The sequence below is a fragment of the Salmo salar genome, chromosome 03 (assembly GCF_965601325.2).
Source record: "Salmo salar chromosome 03, fSalSal1, whole genome shotgun sequence".
NCBI classification, from domain to species: domain Eukaryota; kingdom Metazoa; phylum Chordata; class Actinopteri; order Salmoniformes; family Salmonidae; genus Salmo; species Salmo salar.
The window spans coordinates 97878692-97898286 of record NC_138293.1 but is presented as its reverse complement, the minus strand read 5'-3'; the positions used below and the strand labels follow the sequence as shown (position 1 = coordinate 97898286).

Below are 19595 nucleotides of genomic sequence, written 5' to 3'. Positions count from 1 at the left end.
ACACAGTGTGCGTCCCAAATGACACCACATTCCATATAGTACATTACTTTTGACCTAAAGTAGTGCACTATTTAGACTAGGATAGGGTTCCATTAGAATTACACGCACAGGGAATCCGGTTTCACCTGGTTTTACAGGCCATCTCTCCGTTTCCTTGTCATGCCATGCCTAAAGACACACCCAGACTCCCTGATTGATCAATATGTCCTTTTTAATGTTTACAAAGAGGTGAGATTGAGATTTTATGTTTTAAATTATATATTTATCTTATTTCTTATGTAGACCTACTATTACAGAATGTAAATTAATTAAATAAATAAAAATAACTGTAGATTGATGTGTGTCTCAATATACTGTGCAATAATTTCATCTCAACATAAAAGCTTGTTGTAGAGGTTATTAAAAGCAACAAACACGCTGTGAACATGACAGTTAGATACATGTCATGCTGGACAAAGGAAATTGATTCAACCCTGGTTTTTGTTGTTATTGTGTCAAGGCAAGCCCTTCCCAGCCCCAGCTCCCCTCCCCCATGCCAGATATTTGCCATGGCCAGCCGTTGCTAAGGGAAGTGACGACACCGACGTACGACAGATTGCTGAACGGCGAGAAGTCGTATATTATGGAAAAAGACAGACGCAGAGACAGTGGTGAAAGAACATAGCAAAATACAAGGGCAACGTCTGCAAAATCCATCTTCATCTTCGGAAAAGCAAGTCGGGATGATATCGAAAATAGCAAGAGCATAAACTACACACGTTAACCTTCAAAACAAACCCAGTATTATGATTTTATGACATTAGGATTGTTTTAAAACGAGAGGTGAAAGATAGTTTGTTGGATTGTAGCTAGGGACAGTGCTACTATATCCGGATAGATAGAGACTACGGGAAGCAGAAAGAAGAGAGAAAAATAAACCGTTTCTGGAAATAATTTTGTCTTTAAAAAAATATTTGGACTGAAACTTTCTTGGACTTTTGCCTGAAACATTTTTTGTGGATTTTGAGCTAGCTATAAATTCTCAATCATGGAATTGAGAGTGGGAAACCGATACAGACTGGGCAGAAAAATTGGAAGTGGATCGTTTGGAGATATTTATTTGGGTAAGTTTCTAATATAAAAAAGTTAATAGTATTTATTTTCTCATCTGTTATTTTAGCTTTTTTTTTTATAGCAAGCTTACATGACATTTGCTAGCAGGCTAACTCTTCAACGGTAGACTCGATCAAACGTCAGCTGTTGAGTTTTTGTTTTAGCCAGCTGATTCTAGCTAACGTTAGAACAAATTGTCCCGTTTGAATGTAGCTATCACTTCAATGCGCAGATTTATTTGTCAGAGTATATCTGTGAGATACTACACACGTTAATTGTTCTTGTTGGTGATATAACCACCTTCCTTGGGTGATCATAAACACTAGCTAAGCCAGCTGGAAAGGTTTTGAGTCCAATGTTGTCGACCTTTTGTCAAGCTACAGACATAGGTCTGTCTGTAACAATAAGCTAAGTACCAAAGCTGAATATAGTGTCTCCAAAATGTCCAATTTGACTGTTAACTCACGATCTGCCAGATGCAATGGCTGACTTGACATATTGTACATGTTCACCACCGTTATTATAATATAACTGTGTAATGCATTTCAGTTGTTATCAGTCCCTCTTGATAACGTTAACGCGATGGAAGTGCGTGGAACACTATTTTCACTGGAGTGTTGTTGTACTAGCTATCTACTCCAATCCCTATTGACTGTAGTAGCAACTAGTGGTCAGATTGGACATGTTATGACATGTTCTGGTGGTTTGTATGTAGTGTATGGATGAAAGTGCTGCTGCTCATCCCTTTAGGCTCTCAGCTGAGATCAAGCTGGCCTCAGAACCGGGTGGATAGGGGTCCATGCATGTTATTTGATCATGTCTTATCAACTTGGTAGGCATTACAAACTGTCTGTGGCCTAACCTAGATAACATGATGGATGGTATTTTGTCTGTTTTTCATTGATTATTTTCCTTCATTCAGCTTCAGCTGATTCAGTGGGGGTGAGATACAGCAAGGTCATGTTTGTGACACAGAAACTGATGCAGGCCTGTGTGTCTGTGTGTGTCCAGCTTCCATCAGGGTAGGTTGTGATGAGGGCTCATACCCTCACTTACGTCATATTTGTTTTACTTGCAAACAACAACTGGGCTAGACCTAGTTGGATCACTTGTTACTCTGGTTTTAACAACACCACAAGCCAAACTAAATTAAAAAGGACAACATTATTCTTCAATAATAAACATTTTCTTTTGCAAAGTGTTTTGCTACGGTGTGCACTACTGAATACGCCTCCTAGCCACATCTTGTTGCGCTGAAAGGACTGGATAATTAGCTATATATTAATGACTCCAACACCTTGCCCACTGACAGGCTTCAGGGCCTATCCAATTATTTCAGCCCCAGGCTACATGAAGCACTAATGTGTAGGAGGCTAGGGGTCAGCCAGCCGTGTAGGAGGCTAGGGGTCAGCCAGCCGTGTAGGCGGCTAGGGGTCAGCCAGCCGTGTAGGCGGCTAGGGGTCAGCCAGCCGTGTAGGCGGCTAGGGGTCAGCCAGCCGTGTAGGCGGCTAGGGGTCAGCCAGCCGTGTAGGCGGCTAGGGGTCAGCCAGCCGTGTAGGCGGCTAGGGGTCAGCCAGCCGGGTAGGCGGCTAGGGGTCAGCCAGCCGGGTAGGCGGCTAGGGGTCTGAAAGGGGTTTGAAATCTGTCTGTAGTTTGTTATGATTGACAGCCGACCTTGCCCCCTATTGTCCTGGAACCAGTGTTGGAGGAGCAGGGACTCTATTGTCCTGGAACCAGTGTTGGAGGAGCAGGGACTCTATTGTCCTGGAACCAGTGTTGGAGGAGCAGGGACTCTATTGTCCTGGAACCAGTGTTGGAGGAGAAGGGGCTCTATTGTCCTGGAACCAGTGTTGGAGGAGAAGGGGCTCTATTGTCCTGGAACCAGTGTTGGAGGAGCAGGGGCTCTATTGTCCTGGAACCAGTGTTGGAGGAGCAGGGGCTCTATTGTCCTGGAACCAGTGTTGGCGGAGCAGGGACTCTATTGTCCTGGAACCAGTGTTGGCGGAGCAGGGACTCTATTGTCCTGGAACCAGTGTTGGAGGAGCAGGGACTCTATTGTCCTGGAACCAGTGTTGGAGGAGCAGGGACTCTATTGTCCTGGAACCAGTGTTGGAGGAGCAGGGACTCTATTGTCCTGGAACCAGTGTTGGAGGAGCAGGGACTCTATTGTCCTGGAACCAGTGTTGGAGGAGCAGGGACTCTATTTTCCTGGAACCAGTGTTGGAGGAGCAGGGACTCTATTTTCCTGGAACCAGTGTTGGAGGAGCAGGGACTCTATTGTCCTGGAACCAGTGTTGGAGGAGCAGGGACTCTATTGTCCTGGAACCAGTGTTGGAGGAGCAGGGACTCTATTGTCCTGGTGTTGCCCTAGACTAGTGTATGCTGGAGGTCTTTGTCTGGTGTGGTCCTCTGTCTCTGGTTTGGGTGTTGGGCTGGCTGTGAATATATACAGACCACCACTGTCTTTGAGACAAACTCGACTTGCTGCTGTTTGAGTTGTCTACTAATGCTTTCCCTCTGTGTTCAGGTTGGAGTTGGAACACAACAGTGTCTGGCCTCTCGAGTGGTGCGGTGGTCTAAGACACTGCATCACAGTGCTATCTGTGCTACTATAGATCCTGGGTTAGAGTCCAGGCTCTGTCTCAGTGGTCTAACACACTGCATCACAGGGCTATCTGTGCTACTAGAGATCCTGGGTTAGAGTCCAGGCTCTGTCTCAGTGGTCTAAGACACTGCATCACAGTGCTATCTGTGCTACTAGAGATCCTGGGTTAGAGTCCAGGCTCTGTCTCAGTGGTCTAAGACACTGCATCACAGTGCTATCTGTGCTACTAGAGATCCTGGGTTAGAGTCCAGGCTCTGTCTCAGTGGTCTAATACACTGCATCACAGGGCTATCTGTGCTACTAGAGATCCTGGGTTAGAGTCCAGGCTCTGTCTCAGTGGTCTAAGACACTGCATCACAGTGCTATCTGTGCTACTAGAGATCCTGGGTTAGAGTCCAGGCTCTGTCTCAGTGGTCTAAGACACTGCATCACAGTGCTATCTGTGCCACTAGAGATCCTGGGTTAGAGTCCAGGCTCTGTCTCAGTGGTCTAAGACACTGCATCACAGGGCTATCTGTGCTACTAGAGATCCTGGGTTAGAGTCCAGGCTCTGTCTCAGTGGTCTAAGACACTGCATCACAGGGCTATCTGTGCTACTAGAGATCCTGGGTTAGAGTCCAGGCTCTGTCTCAGTGGTCTAAGACACTGCATCACAGGGCTATCTGTGCCACTAGAGATCCTGGGTTAGAGTCCAGGCTCTGTCTCAGTGGTCTAACACACTGCATCACAGGGCTATCTGTGCTACTAGAGATCCTGGGTTAGAGTCCAGGCTCTGTCGCAGCCGGCCGCGACCGGGAGACCCATGGGGCGGTGCACAATTGGCCCAGCGTCGTCCGGGTTAGAGGAGGGTTTGGCCGGCAGGGATGTCCTTGTCCCATCGTGCACTAGCGACTCCTGTGGCTGGCTGGACGCAGTGCACGCTGACACGGTCGCCAGGTGTACAGTGTTTCCTCCGACACATTGGTGCTTCTGGGTTAAGTGGGCATTGTGTCAAGAAGCAGTGCGGCTTGGTTGGGTTGTGTTTCGGAGGACGCACGGATCTCGACCTTCGCCTCTCCTGAGTCCGTACGGGAGTTGCAGCGATGGGACAAGACTGTAACTACCGATTGGATACCATGAAATTGGGTAGAAAAAGGGGTAAAAAAAAAAGAACAGTCTCAGAGTGGCTGTCCTCTGTGTTCAGGTTTAGGGTTGTGTTCGTTAGGGCACAAAGCAAGCATTTGTTATTGGACAGCTACAGATAGAACCTCCTAGTTTCGCCTAATATTCTAACGCTTCGTCCTTGGTGCCAACTGAACAAGACCCAGGTTGTGTTGTTCTGCTGGAGACTCTGACTGTCGTCTCCAGTGTGTCTGTCAGGACTGCTGGTGTCTTGTGTAGGTTACCACCATTACCTAGTTAGATAATACAGCCCTAATGTGCGCTGTTGCAGAGCGACGCAGAACACTGATAACACTGGTGTGTGGGTGTCAGTGACTGTGTCCTGACACAGGTAGCTTCCCAAATCCACATTTCACACTATTCCATATATTGTCCACTACCTTTGACCACAGCTCTATGGGCCCTGTTCAAAAGTAGTGCACTATGTAGGGAACATAGTTAAATTTGGGACTTGGCCTGTCTCACATTGATGAGAGGAAGCCACTCTAGACTAGAGAAACACCCCTGGTCTTTAATAAGGGCGTAGGCAGGCTGGCAGCTCACATACAGAGAAGTTATGTACAACCTGTGGTGACGTGAGCAATCTCTTTATTGCATGTTTGTACAGTACTGCCCTGTTGGTAGATTAGCTGCTCTCACAGCAACAGCTGTACGTGTGGAGAAGTCGGCCTAGATGCTGCTTACAATGTGTTGCTGACAGATGTGTTTTCTTGGTGGAAGTCTGAATTTCACTCCCTCTTGTGTAGAGTTGTAAAATTCACTTAATTTCCCCAAAATTGCCTTATTCCATCATCAGCTTCCAGGAATCTTCCAACTAGATTCAGAACGCTTGACCTGAGTTCTGACGTTCTCAGCCTTCACCCGAGTTCTGACGTTCTCAGCCTTCACCCGAGTTCTGACGTTCTCAGCCTTCACCCGAGTTCTGACGTTCTCAGCCTTCACCCGAGTTCTGACGTTCTCAGCCTTCACCCGAGTTCTGACGTTCTCAGCCTTCACCCGAGTTCTGACGTTCTCAGCCTTCACCCGAGTTCTGACGTTCTCAGCCTTCACCCGAGTTCTGACGTTCTCAGCCTTCACCCGAGTTCTGACGTTCTCAGCCTTCACCCGAGTTCTGACGTTCTCAGCCTTCACCCGAGTTCTGACGTTCTCAGCCTTCACCCGAGTTCTGACGTCCTCAGCCTTCACCCGAGTTCTGACGTCCTCAGCCTTCACCCGAGTTCTGACGTCCTCAGCCTTCACCCGAGTTCTGACGTCCTCAGCCTTCACCCGAGTTCTGACGTTCTCAGCCTTCACCCGAGTTCTGACGTTCTCAGCCTTCACCCGAGTTCTGACGTCCTCAGCCTTCACCCGAGTTCTGACGTCCTCAGCCTTCACCCGAGTTCTGACGTTCTCAGCCTTCACCCGAGTTCTGACGTCCTCAGCCTTCACCCGAGTTCTGACGTCCTCAGCCTTCACCCGAGTTCTGACGTCCTCAGCCTTCACCCGAGTTCTGACGTCCTCAGCCTTCACCCGAGTTCTGACGTTCTCAATTCTCAACTTGAAAGAAAGAAATCAAATAATAGTTTTACTCTTCCTTAACTAGTTGACCCTTTAGTTGGGGTCAGAATGGAAGACCTGGCCCTTACCTAATTCAGACAATGTTCCTTTTCCCTGTGTGTGTGTGTGTGTGTGTGTGTGTGTGTGTGTGTGTGTGTGTGAACTGTGTGTGTGTGAACTGTGTGTGTGTGTGTGTGTGTGTGTGTGGGAACTGTGTGCATCTCTTTGTGTCTGGCATGTTGTAACAGACCACTCCACCAAAGCCCCTGTTGTGAGATGTGTGTGATGTAATGATGTAACATGTGCGTCCCAAATGGGCCTCCTATTCCCTATGTAGTGCACTACTATTGACCAGGGCCTACATAGGGAATAGGGTGCCATTTGCAGACACAGAGAAGGGCAGAACAGAGATGTCCTTGGAGCCAGAGAGTTATTCTTACAGCCAGCTGCTCTTAATGCCCTGTTCAGACACAACTACCTGCTCCATCGCCATTGGCTGAGTCCCAAATGGCCCCCTGTATGGCCATAGGCAGTGCACTATTTAGGGGAAAGGGTGCCATTTGGGACTAAGCTAATAAGTATCCTGTTCAATGCTTGTTTTCTCTCCTACAACCCCTGTAGCTGTTTGCTTTCATGTGTAGATGGATGGAAGGCTGCTCACTCTGGTTCACTTCATACAATGGTGTAATCATGTTCTATCCCCCGTGTGTGTGTGTGTGTGTGTGTGTGTGTCTGCTGTCTCTGACTGTGTGTGTGTGCCTCTGACTGTGTGTGTGTTGAGGTAATCATGGTTTTGAACACAGCTGGAATCTCTTAAGGGTCTCGGTAGTGTGCTGTGTTCTGTTCTGTGTTCCTGGTCCTGTAAAGACCCGGTGTGTGTGTGTTGTCATGGGCAACGAGACGTGAGGATGAGGTCAGTGTTTGGCCTGTGATTGGAGAACTGGGATGTAGTTCAACAGGGTGAAACGTTCTCAACGGTTGCATCCCAAAGGACACCCTATTCCCTATTTAGTGCACTACTTTTAATGGCTCTGGTCAAAAGTAGTGCACTATATAGGAAATAGGGTGCACCCAACATTGCAGCTGTGCAGAAATGTACTATACTGGTCAACCCCCTCAAAAAATACATTTGATATTATTTTGAGTCCTCTCTGTATGTGTTGTGGGAAGCCCAAGCACTGTCCAGGAACTGGATTAAGACAAGCTAGAACGCATGTTCCCCGTGATGATCCCATTGGCTTACACTAGGTGGGAGCTGTATCACTGAACCAGATTGTAACTGGATTAGATGAGGGCTGGCTAAAAGCAGCCAGTGAATTAGGGCCAACTAGGCTGCTTATTGACAAGCAGTTTGTATTATTTGGTATGGGCTGGCTGGCCTTTTGGTATAGCCTCCCCGAGTGGCGCAGCTGTCTAAGACACTGCATCTCATTGCAAGAGGCATCACTGCAGTACCTGGTTCAAATCCAGGCTACATCACATCCGGCCGTGATTGGGAGGCGCACAATTGGCTCAGCGTCGTCCGGGTTTGGCCGGTGTAGGCCGTCCATTGTAAATAAGAATTTGTTCTTAACTGACTTGCCTAGTTAGATGATCAATGCCTTTATTTTATTTATCTGTTTTAGGTTATGTAAAAAGTATTATTAAGAACGATGTATATCACCCTTCTCCTGAGAAACAAGAATAAGTGGTCTGAGTCATGAGTAAGACTTGGACCTGTTGGTTTTGTGACAGGTTTACTTGAAAATGGCCGATGTAATATTTGTCTGTGTCAGGATGTTGTCCCAGCCCTAGTGTTGGCTGTAGAGCCCAGTCTATCTGCATGTGTTTGGCTTTGGCTAGTGGCAACCAATCAACTCAGCTGAACACCAACCAGCCAATAGAGAGCAGAGAACTCAGCTGGGACACCAACCAACCAATAGAGAGCAGAGAACTCAGCTGGGACACCAACCAACCAATAGAGAGCAGAGAACTCAGCTGGAACACCAACCAACCAATAGAGAGCAGAGAACTCAGCTGGGACACCAACCAACCAATAGAGAGCAGAGAACTCAGCTGGAACACCAACCAACCAATAGAGAGAAGAGAACTCAGCTGGAACACCAACCAACCAATAGAGAGCAGAGAACTCAGCTGGAACACCAACCAACCAATAGAGAGCAGAGAACTCAGCTGGAACACCAACCAACCAATAGAGAGCAGAGAACTCAGCTGGAACACCAACCAACCAATAGAGAGCAGAGAACTCAGCTGGAACACCAACCAACCAATAGAGAGCAGAGAACTCAGCTGGAACACCAACCAACCAATAGAGAGCAGAGAACTCAGCTGGAACACCAACCAACCAATAGAGAGCAGAGAACTCAGCTGGGACACCAACCAACCAATAGAGAGCAAAGAACTCAGCTGGGACACCAACCAATAGAGAGGAGAGAACTCAGCTGGAACACCAACCAACCAATAGAGAGCAGAGAACTCAGCTGGAACACCAACCAACCAATAGAGAGCAGAGAACTCAGCTGGAACACCAACCAATAGAGAGCAGAGAACTCAGCTGGAACACCAACCAACCAATAGAGAGCAGAGAACTCAGCTGGAACACCAACCAATAGAGAGCAGAGAACTCAGCTGGAACACCAACCAACCAATAGAGAGCAGAGAACTCAGCTGGGACACCAACCAACCAATAGAGAGCAGAGAACTCAGCTGGGACACCAACCAACCAATAGAGAGCAGAGAACTCAGCTGGAACACCAACCAACCAACCAATAGAGAGCAGAGAACTCAGCTGGAACACCAACCAACCAACCAATAGAGAGCAGAGAACTCAGCTGGAACACCAACCAACCAACCAATAGAGAGCAGAGAACTCAGCTGGAACACCAACCAACCAACCAATAGAGAGCAGAGAACTCAGCTGGAACACCAACCAACCAACCAATAGAGAGCAGAGAACTCAGCTGGGACACCAACCAACCAACCAATAGAGAGCAGAGAACTCAGCTGGGACACCAACCAACCAATAGAGAGCAGAGAACTCAGCTGGGACACCAACCAACCAATAGAGAGCAGAGAACTCAGCTGGGACACCAACCAACCAACCAACCAATAGAGAGCAGAGAACTCAGCTGGGACACCAACCAACCAATAGAGAGCAGAGAACTCAGCTGGGACACCAACCAACCAATAGAGAGCAGAGAACTCAGCTGGGACACCAACCAACCAACCAACCAATAGAGAGCAGAGAACTCAGCTGGGACACCAACCAACCAATAGAGAGCAGAGAACTCAGCTGAACACCAACCAACCAATAGAGAGCAGAGAACTCAGCTGGAACACCAACCAACCAATAGAGAGCAGAGAACTCAGCTGAACACCAACCAACCAATAGAGAGCAGAGAACTCAGCTGGAACACCAACCAACCAATAGAGAGCAGAGAACTCAGCTGGAACACCATCCAACCAATAGAGAGCAGAGAACTCAGCTGGAACACCAACCAATAGAGAGCAGAGAACTCAGCTGGAACACCAACCAACCAATAGAGAGCAGAGAACTCAGCTGGGACACCAACCAACCAATAGAGAGCAGAGAACTCAGCTGGAACACCAACCAACCAATAGAGAGCAGAGAACTCAGCTGGAACACCAACCAACCAATAGAGAGCAGAGAACTCAGCTGGAACACCAACCAACCAATAGAGAGCAGAGAACTCAGCTGGAACACCAGTGTTTACAAACTCCTGACAGAAATTCTAACAGTCATCCATCTCTCTCTCCCCCCAGTCTCTCCACTACTAATATAATGTGTTGGTTAGAGATCTTTACAACGCTGTTGCAACATTACCTGGCATCGCTCCAACTCCTAGTCTGTAAATCTACACAGTGACTAAACGGTGTGTTCATCTACTTAAAGGACTTATATAAAGTTGTCCGAGCTCTTCACACCCGGGGAAGCTGACCTGTTGTGTCCCTACTTTGAGAGTTGGGAATGTGTTTGTGTGCAAGCATTGAGGCTGGTGGGTGTTTTGCACTCGAGTTCTGGTCTCCAAGGTTTTACACCAGGTCTGGGATCTGTGTTGGTACATAGCGATGCTCCAAGGTTTTACACCAGGTCTGGGATCTGTGTTGGTACATAGCTATGCTCCAAGGTTTTACACCAGGTCTGGGATCTGTGTTGGTACATAGCTATGCTCCAAGGTTTTACACCAGGTCTGGGATCTGTGTTGGTACATAGCTATGCTCCAAGGTTTTACACCAGGTCTGGGATCTGTGTTGGTACATAGCGATGCTCCAAGGTATTACACCAGGTCTGGGATCTGTGTTGGTGCATACAGACGCTAGCGTCCCACGTGGCCCATAGAAGTTAAGTAGTTTTTTTTACTTTGAGCAGTGGCCAATATTTACAAAACATTGATGCAGTTTTAGTGTGTTTGTGTAGAAAGTGTTCAATGTTTGGACACGTGGTGTTTTTACTAGCCTGACTGGAGTTCCCCTCCCTCTCCTCACTGATAGCATGACATGACATGCTATAGGCTCTGATTACCACCAGCCCTGTGGATCTGTGTTCCTCTACCCCTGGATGACATGCTATAGGCTCTGATTACCACCAGCCCTGTGGATCTCTCTGTTCCTCTACCCCTGGATGACATGCTATAGGCTCTGATTACCACCAGCCCTGTGGATCTCTGTGTTCCTCTACCCCTGGATGACATGCTATAGGCTCTGATTACCACCAGCCCTGTGGATCTCTGTGTTCCTCTACCCCTGGATGACATGCTATAGGCTCTGATTACCACCAGCCCTGTGGATCTCTCTGTTCCTCTACCCCTGGATGACATGCTATAGGCTCTGATTACCACCAGCCCTGTGGATCTCGTGTTCCTCTACCCCTGGATGACATGCTATAGGCTCTGATTACCACCAGCCCTGTGGATCTCTGTGTTCCTCTACCCCTGGATGACATGCTATAGGCTCTGATTACCACCAGCCCTGTGGATCTGTGTTCCTCTACCCCTGGATGACATGCTATAGGCTCTGATTACCACCAGCCCTGTGGATCTCTGTGTTCCTCTACCCCTGGATGACATGCTATAGGCTCTGATTACCACCAGCCCTGTGGATCTCTGTGTTCCTCTACCCCTGGATGACATGCTATAGGCTCTGATTACCACCAGCCCTGTGGATCTCTGTGTTCCTCTACCCCTGGATGACATGCTATAGGCTCTGATTACCACCAGCCCTGTGGATCTCGTGTTCCTCTACCCCTGGATGACATGCTATAGGCTCTGATTACCACCAGCCCTGTGGATCTCCGTGTTCCTCTACCCCTGGATGACATGCTATAGGCTCTGATTACCACCAGCCCTGTGGATCTCTGTGTTCCTCTACCCCTGGATGACATGCTATAGGCTCTGATTACCACCAGCCCTGTGGATCTCTGTGTTCCTCTACCCCTGGATGACATGCTATAGGCTCTGATTACCACCAGCCCTGTGGATCTCTGTGTTCCTCTACCCCTGGATGACATGCTATAGGCTCTGATTACCACCAGCCCTGTGGATCTCTGTGTTCCTCTACCCCTGGATGACATGCTATAGGCTCTGATTACCACCAGCCCTGTGGATCTCTGTGTTCCTCTACCCCTGGATGACATGCTATAGGCTCTGATTACCACCAGCCCTGTGGATCTCTGTGTTCCTCTACACATGGATGACATGATGGCACATAGTCTATCCAGCCCCTCTGCCCCCCCCCCCCCTTCACCCCGACTGAGGCCCAGAACAGTGAGAGATGAGCGGGGAAAGGGAAGAGTCTCGGGGGGTTGGGGGATAAATAAGGGCCAGCTGCCTCCAGGCTATGAAGAGAGAGGAAAGGGAGGAAGGGAGAGAGGAGTAGAGAGACTGTGGATCTGGCTGGCTGAAGAAAGCTCTACTTTCTACACTTCTTGAAATAAGCAACTCAGTGTTGAGAAATAAGAGGGGTTTTGTTAGCCAGTTAATTGGTGTAACCCTCCTGTCCATTTCACACAGTGAAACAAACTGTCATACCAGCTTCAGTTACCCTCAACACACTCCATCTCCTCCTCTGTCCTCTCCCCTCTCTGTCCTCTCTTTCCAGCTCTCCTCTTCCCTCCTCTCCATCATATTACACCACCACCACAGCAGAAACCCATTATATTACACCACCACCACCACAGCAGGAACCCATTATATTACACACCACCACCACCACCACGCAGGAACCCATTATATTCACACCACCCCCCCGCAGGCCCACCACCCCCCCCCGCAGGAACCCATTATATTACACCACCACCACCACCCGCAGGAACCCATTATATTACACACCACCACCACCACCACAGCAGGAACCCATTATATTACACACCACCACCACCACAGCAGGAACCCATTATATTACACACCACCACCACCACAGCAGGAACCCATTATATTACACCACCACCACCACCACAGCAGGAACCCATTATATTACACACCACCACCACCACCACAGCAGGAACCCATTATATTACACACCACCACCACCACCACCACAGCAGGAACCCATTATATTACACACCACCACCACCACAGCAGGAACCCATTATATTACACCACCACCACCACCACCACAGCAGGAACCCATTATATTACACACCACCACCACCACAGCAGGAACCCATTATATTACACACCACCACAGCAGGAACCCATTATATTACACCACCACCACCACAGCAGGAACCCATTATATTACACCACCACCACCACCACAGCAGGAACCCATTATATTACACAGCACCACAGGAGGAACCCATTATATTACACACCACCACAGCAGAAACCCATTATATTACACCCACCACCACCACAGCAGGAACCCATTATATTACACACCACCACCACCACAGCAGGAACCCATTATATTACACACCACCACCACCACAGCAGGAACCCATTATATTACACACCACCACCACAGCAGGAACCCATTATATTACACACCACCACCACAGCAGGAACCCATTATATTACACACCACCACCACAGCAGGAACCCATTATATTACACACCACCACAACCACACCACAGCAGGAACCCATTATATTACACACCACCACCACAGCAGGAACCCATTATATTACACACCACCACCACAGCAGGAACCCATTATATTACACACCACCACCACAGCAGGAACCCATTATATTACACACCACCACCACAGCAGGAACCCATTATATTACACACCACCACCACAGCAGGAACCCATTATATTACACACCACCACCACAGCAGGAACCCATTATATTACACACCACCACCACAGCAGGAACCCATTATATTACACACCACCACCACAGCAGGAACCCATTATATTACACACCACCACCACAGCAGGAACCCATTATATTACACACCACCACCACAGCAGGAACCCATTATATTACACACCACCACCACAGCAGGAACCCATTATATTACACACCACCACCACAGCAGGAACCCATTATATTACACACCACCACCACAGCAGGAACCCATTATATTACACACCACCACCACCACAGCAGGAACCCATTATATTACACACCACCACCACCACAGCAGGAACCCATTATATTACACACCACCACCACCACAGCAGGAACCCATTATATTACACACCACCACAGCAGGAACCCATTATATTACACACCACCACAGCAGGAACCCATTATATTACACACCACCACAGCAGGAACCCATTATATTACACACCACCACAGCAGGAACCCATTATATTACACACCACCACAGCAGGAACCCATTATATTACACACCACCACAGCAGGAACCCATTATATTACACACCACCACAGCAGGAACCCATTATATTACACACCACCACAGCAGGAACCCATTATATTACACACCACCACAGCAGGAACCCATTATATTACACACCACCACAGCAGGAACCCATTATATTACACACCACCACAGCAGGAACCCATTATATTACACACCACCACCACAGCAGGAACCCATTATATTACACACCACCACCACAGCAGGAACCCATTATATTACACACCACCACCACAGCAGGAACCCATTATATTACACACCACCACCACAGCAGGAACCCATTATATTACACACCACCACCACAGCAGGAACCCATTATATTACACACCACCACCACCACAGCAGGAACCCATTATATTACACACCACCACAGCAGGAACCCATTATATTACACACCACCACAGCAGGAACCCATTATATTACACACCACCACCACAGCAGGAACCCATTATATTACACACCACCACAGCAGGAACCCATTATATTACACACCACCACCACAGCAGGAACCCATTATATTACACACCACCACCACCACAGCAGGAACCCATTATATTACACACCACCACCACCACAGCAGGAACCCATTATATTACACACCACCACCACCACAGCAGGAACCCATTATATTACACCACCACCACCACCACAGCAGGAACCCATTATATTACACCACCACCACAGCAGGAACCCATTATATTACACACCACCACCACAGCAGGAACCCATTATATTACACACCACCACCACAGCAGGAACCCATTATATTACACACCACCACCACAGCAGGAACCCATTATATTACACACCACCACCACAGCAGGAACCCATTATATTACACACCACCACCACAGCAGGAACCCATTATATTACACACCACCACCACAGCAGGAACCCATTATATTACACACCACCACCACAGCAGGAACCCATTATATTACACACCACCACCACAGCAGGAACCCATTATATTACACACCACCACCACAGCAGGAACCCATTATATTACACACCACCACCACAGCAGGAACCCATTATATTACACACCACCACCACAGCAGGAACCCATTATATTACACACCACCACCACCACAGCAGGAACCCATTATATTACACACCACCACCACCACAGCAGGAACCCATTATATTGCACACCACCACCACCACAGCAGGAACCCATTATATTACACACCACCACCACCACAGCAGGAACCCATTATATTTCACACCACCACCACCACCACAGCAGGAACCCATTATATTACACACCACCACCACCACAGCAGGAACCCATTATATTACACCACCACCACCACAGCAGGAACCCATTATATTACACACCACCACCACCACAGCAGGAACCCATTTATTTGTACTGTTAATTCGGTTGGTAACCAGTTTATAATAGCTATAAAGCACCTCGGGGGGGTTGTGGTATATTGCCGCGTCGAGCCTGAGAACAGCCGTGGTATATTGGCCACATACCACACCTCCTCGGGCCTTATTGCTTCAATAGGTCAGGTTGTAACTAGTTCCTGGTTTGATTCCTTAAGGGGATGTCTGAGCATGTCTACACACACACTCCTGCAGTATGGGTAGGAGTAGAGCCTTCCCTGCTCAATGTGTCAAGATGTATCACATTCCTGTTAAGATAACCCACACCCTGACTGGGTCCCCTAAAACGGTTTCTCACCTCCTCTTCATGCCTACAGAATCCCTAGCCAAGATAACCCACACCCTGACTGGCTCCCCTAAAACGGTTTCTCACCTCCTCTTCATGCCTACAGAATCCCTAGCCAAGATAACCCACACCCTGACTGGCTCCCCTAAAAAGGTTTCTCACGTCCTCTTCATGCCTACAGAATCCCTAGCCAAGATAACCCACACCCTGACTGGCTCCCCTAAAACGGTTTCTCACCTCCTCTTCATGCCTACAGAATCCCTAGCCAAGATAACCCACACCCTGACTGGCTCCCCTAAAACGGTTTCTCACGTCCTCTTCATGCCTACAGAATCCCTAGCCAAGATAACCCACACCCTGACTGGCTCCCCTAAAACGGTGTCTCACGTCCTCTTCATGCCTACAGAATCCCTAGCCAAGATAACCCACACCCTGACTGGCTCCCCTAAAACGGTTTCTCACGTCCTCTTCATGCCTACAGAATCCCTAGCCAAGATAACCCACACCCTGACTGGCTCCCCTAAAACGGTTTCTCACGTCCTCTTCATGCCTACAGAATCCCTAGCCAAGATAACCCACACCCTGACTGGCTCCCCTAAAACGGTTTCTCACGTCCTCTTCATGCCTACAGAATCCCTAGCCAAGATAACCCACACCCTGACTGGCTCCCCTAAAACGGTTTCTCACGTCCTCTTCATGCCTACAGAATCCCTAGCCAAGATAACCACACCCTGACTGGCTCCCCTAAAACGGTTTCTCACGTCCGCTTCATGCCTATAGAATCCCTAGCCAAGATAACCCACACCCTGACTGGCTCCCCTAAAACGGTTTCTCACGTCCTCTTCATGCCTACAGAATCCCTAGCCAAGATAACCCACACCCTGACTGGCTCCCCTAAAACGGTTTCTCACGTCCTCATTCATGCCTACAGAATCCCTAGCCAAGATAACCCACACCCTGACTGGCTCCCCTAAAACGGTTTCTCACGTCCTCTTCATGCCTACAGAATCCCTAGCCAAGATAACCCACACCCTGACTGGCTCCCCTAAAACGGTTTCTCACGTCCTCTTCATGCCTACAGAATCCCTAGCCAAGATAACCCACACCCTGACTGGCTCCCCTAAAACGGTTTCTCACGTCCTCTTCATGCCTACAGAATCCCTAGCCAAGATAACCCACACCCTGACTGGCTCCCCTAAAACGGTTTCTCACGTCCTCTTCATGCCTACAGAATCCCTAGCCAAGATAACCCACACCCTGACTGGCTCCCCTAAAACGGTTTCTCACGTCCTCTTCATGCCTACAGAATCCCTAGCCAAGATAACCCACACCCTGACTGGCTCCCCTAAAACGGTTTCTCACGTCCTCTTCATGCCTACAGAATCCCTAGCCAAGATAACCCACACCCTGACTGGCTCCCCTAAAACGGTTTCTCACGTCCTCTTCATGCCTATAGAATCCCTAGCCAAGATAACCCACACCCTGACTGGCTCCCCTAAAACGGTGTCTCACGTCCTCTTCATGCCTACAGAATCCCTAGCCAAGATAACCCACACCCTGACTGGCTCCCCTAAAACGGTTTCTCACGTCCTCTTCATGCCTACAGAATCCCTAGCCAAGATAACCCACACCCTGACTGGCTCCCCTAAAACGGTTTCTCACGTCCTCTTCATGCCTACAGAATCCCTAGCCAAGATAACCCACACCCTGACTGGCTCCCCTAAAACGGTTTCTCACGTCCTCTTCATGCCTACAGAATCCCTAGCCAAGATAACCCACACCCTGACTGGCTCCCCTAAAACGGTTTCTCACGTCCTCTTCATGCCTACAGAATCCCTAGCCAAGATAACCCACACCCTGACTGGCTCCCCTAAAACGGTTTCTCACGTCCTCTTCATGCCTACAGAATCCCTAGCCAAGATAACCCACACCCTGACTGTTTTGTGTTTATAGCGAGAGAGTGTCTAACCTCTTAGCCTTTCTTCTTTATGAGTTGGAGCTAAAGGAGAGGTGTTCTTGTTCTGTTGTTGCATGTTTCTGTGTTTCACAAGCGTGGTTGGCCACAGGGCAGGCCTGTTTGTGTAGACAGAGTGAAATCTGTGTAGTTTATTTTCAGGCATTGTGTTTATAGAGAGAGAGAGAGAGAGACCAGGTCTTTTGTTGTTGATGAGTTGGAGCCTTGAAGCAGAACAACATGTTTGTGTGATTGGTGTTATATGCTGTTGCACCTTTCTGTGTTTCCCAACCTAAACTTGCTAGTTGGCCTGTTCATATATACACACTACATAGACTGAATGCTCTGGATCTGAAAAGAGCAGGCGTGTTTCTGAGGCGAGGGAGAGAGGCCTGTTGCTCTGCAGCCAGAGCGTGAACCTAGCTAGCCTCGCCTGATGTGAATAGGGGAGATCTGAACGTCTAGACTTCCACCGTCACAACCATTATGCTAATATGCTGTGAACTGAGAGAGAGTCCTTTCCTTTTTAATAGCGATGCTGAAGGCAGTGTTGTATGTGTTTATAGTTTTGTGCATGTGCGTAGCTTCAGAGCGTGTGTGTGTGTGTGTGAGAGCATAGCCTGAGTGCAGCAGAATGTGACAAGCTATTCAGTGGTGTGTCTGTGTCCTGTCTGTCGTTTCTGTGTCGTGTCTGTGTCCTGTCCCTCCCCTGAACAATAGAGAAGCTCCATTTAGATGGAAATGGGCAGGTGGTATGTCCAATGGAGCGTTGAGACACCATGATGGATACCCATAAACCCCTGCAGCCCTCCCACTGTGTGTGTGTTATGAAGGGGGTAGTGGTTAATGTAGGGTACATTTTAGTAGGTCTATGTTATGTAGTGGGAATAGTTTGTCATTGTTGAGTTGTACATGTTTCAATCAGTCTATTCAGGCCCCTCAATGCAAACGATTCAAATGTATGTCTATCTGGAATGGGAATCTCTGGTTCCTTCAATACAAACGATTCTAAATAGGGCAGCCTGGAATGGGAATCTCTGGTTCCTTCAATACAAACGATTCTAAATAGGGCAGCCTGGAATGGGAATCACTGGTTCCTTCAATACAAACGATTCTAAATAGGGCAGTCTGGAATGGGAATCACTGGTTCCTTCAATACAAACAATTCTAAATAGGGCAGCCTGGAATGCGAATCACTGGTTCCTTCAATACAAACGATTCTAAATAGGGCGGTCTGGAATGGGAATCACTGGTTCCTTCAATACAAACAATTCTAAATATGTCTGCCTGGAATGGGAATCACTGGTTCCTTCAATACAAACAATTCTAAATAGGGCAGTCTGGAATGGGAATCACTGGTTCCTTCAATACAAACAATTCTAAATAGGGCAGCCTGGAATGGGAATCACTGGTTCCTTCAATACAAACAATTCTAAATATGTCTGCCTGGAATGGGAATCACTCGTTCCTCCCGTTGGTGAGGTCTACAGAATTAACTGCATTTTGCTTCAATATTTTCTCGTAACTGAATGTGTCAAAAAGACTGAGGGATCACATTGACAACTATACTATCAGGGTTACTAACTAACCCACATTGACCATTAACCCGTCATGTCTATACTAGCAGGGTTACTAACTAACCCACATTGACCATTAACCCTTCATGTCTATACTATCAGGGTTACTAACTAACCCACATTGACCATTAACCCT

General features: G+C 48.1%; 1 protein-coding gene across 2 annotated transcripts in view; it reads left to right on the top strand.

The window, feature by feature from the left end:
• The first annotated feature begins 606 nt into the window (after nt 1-606).
• Nucleotides 607-19595, top strand: part of LOC106596082 (casein kinase I) — an 89652-nt gene continuing 70663 nt past the window's right edge. Inside the window, exon 1 of one of the 2 annotated variants that reach the window (XM_045715859.2) lies at nt 607-1103. In XM_045715859.2, the coding sequence (XP_045571815.1) occupies nt 1028-1103 (76 nt within the window). In that variant the 5' untranslated portion in view covers nt 607-1027. The remainder of the gene's footprint in view (nt 1104-19595) is intronic. The other variant, XM_045715858.2, reaches the window with a different exon arrangement.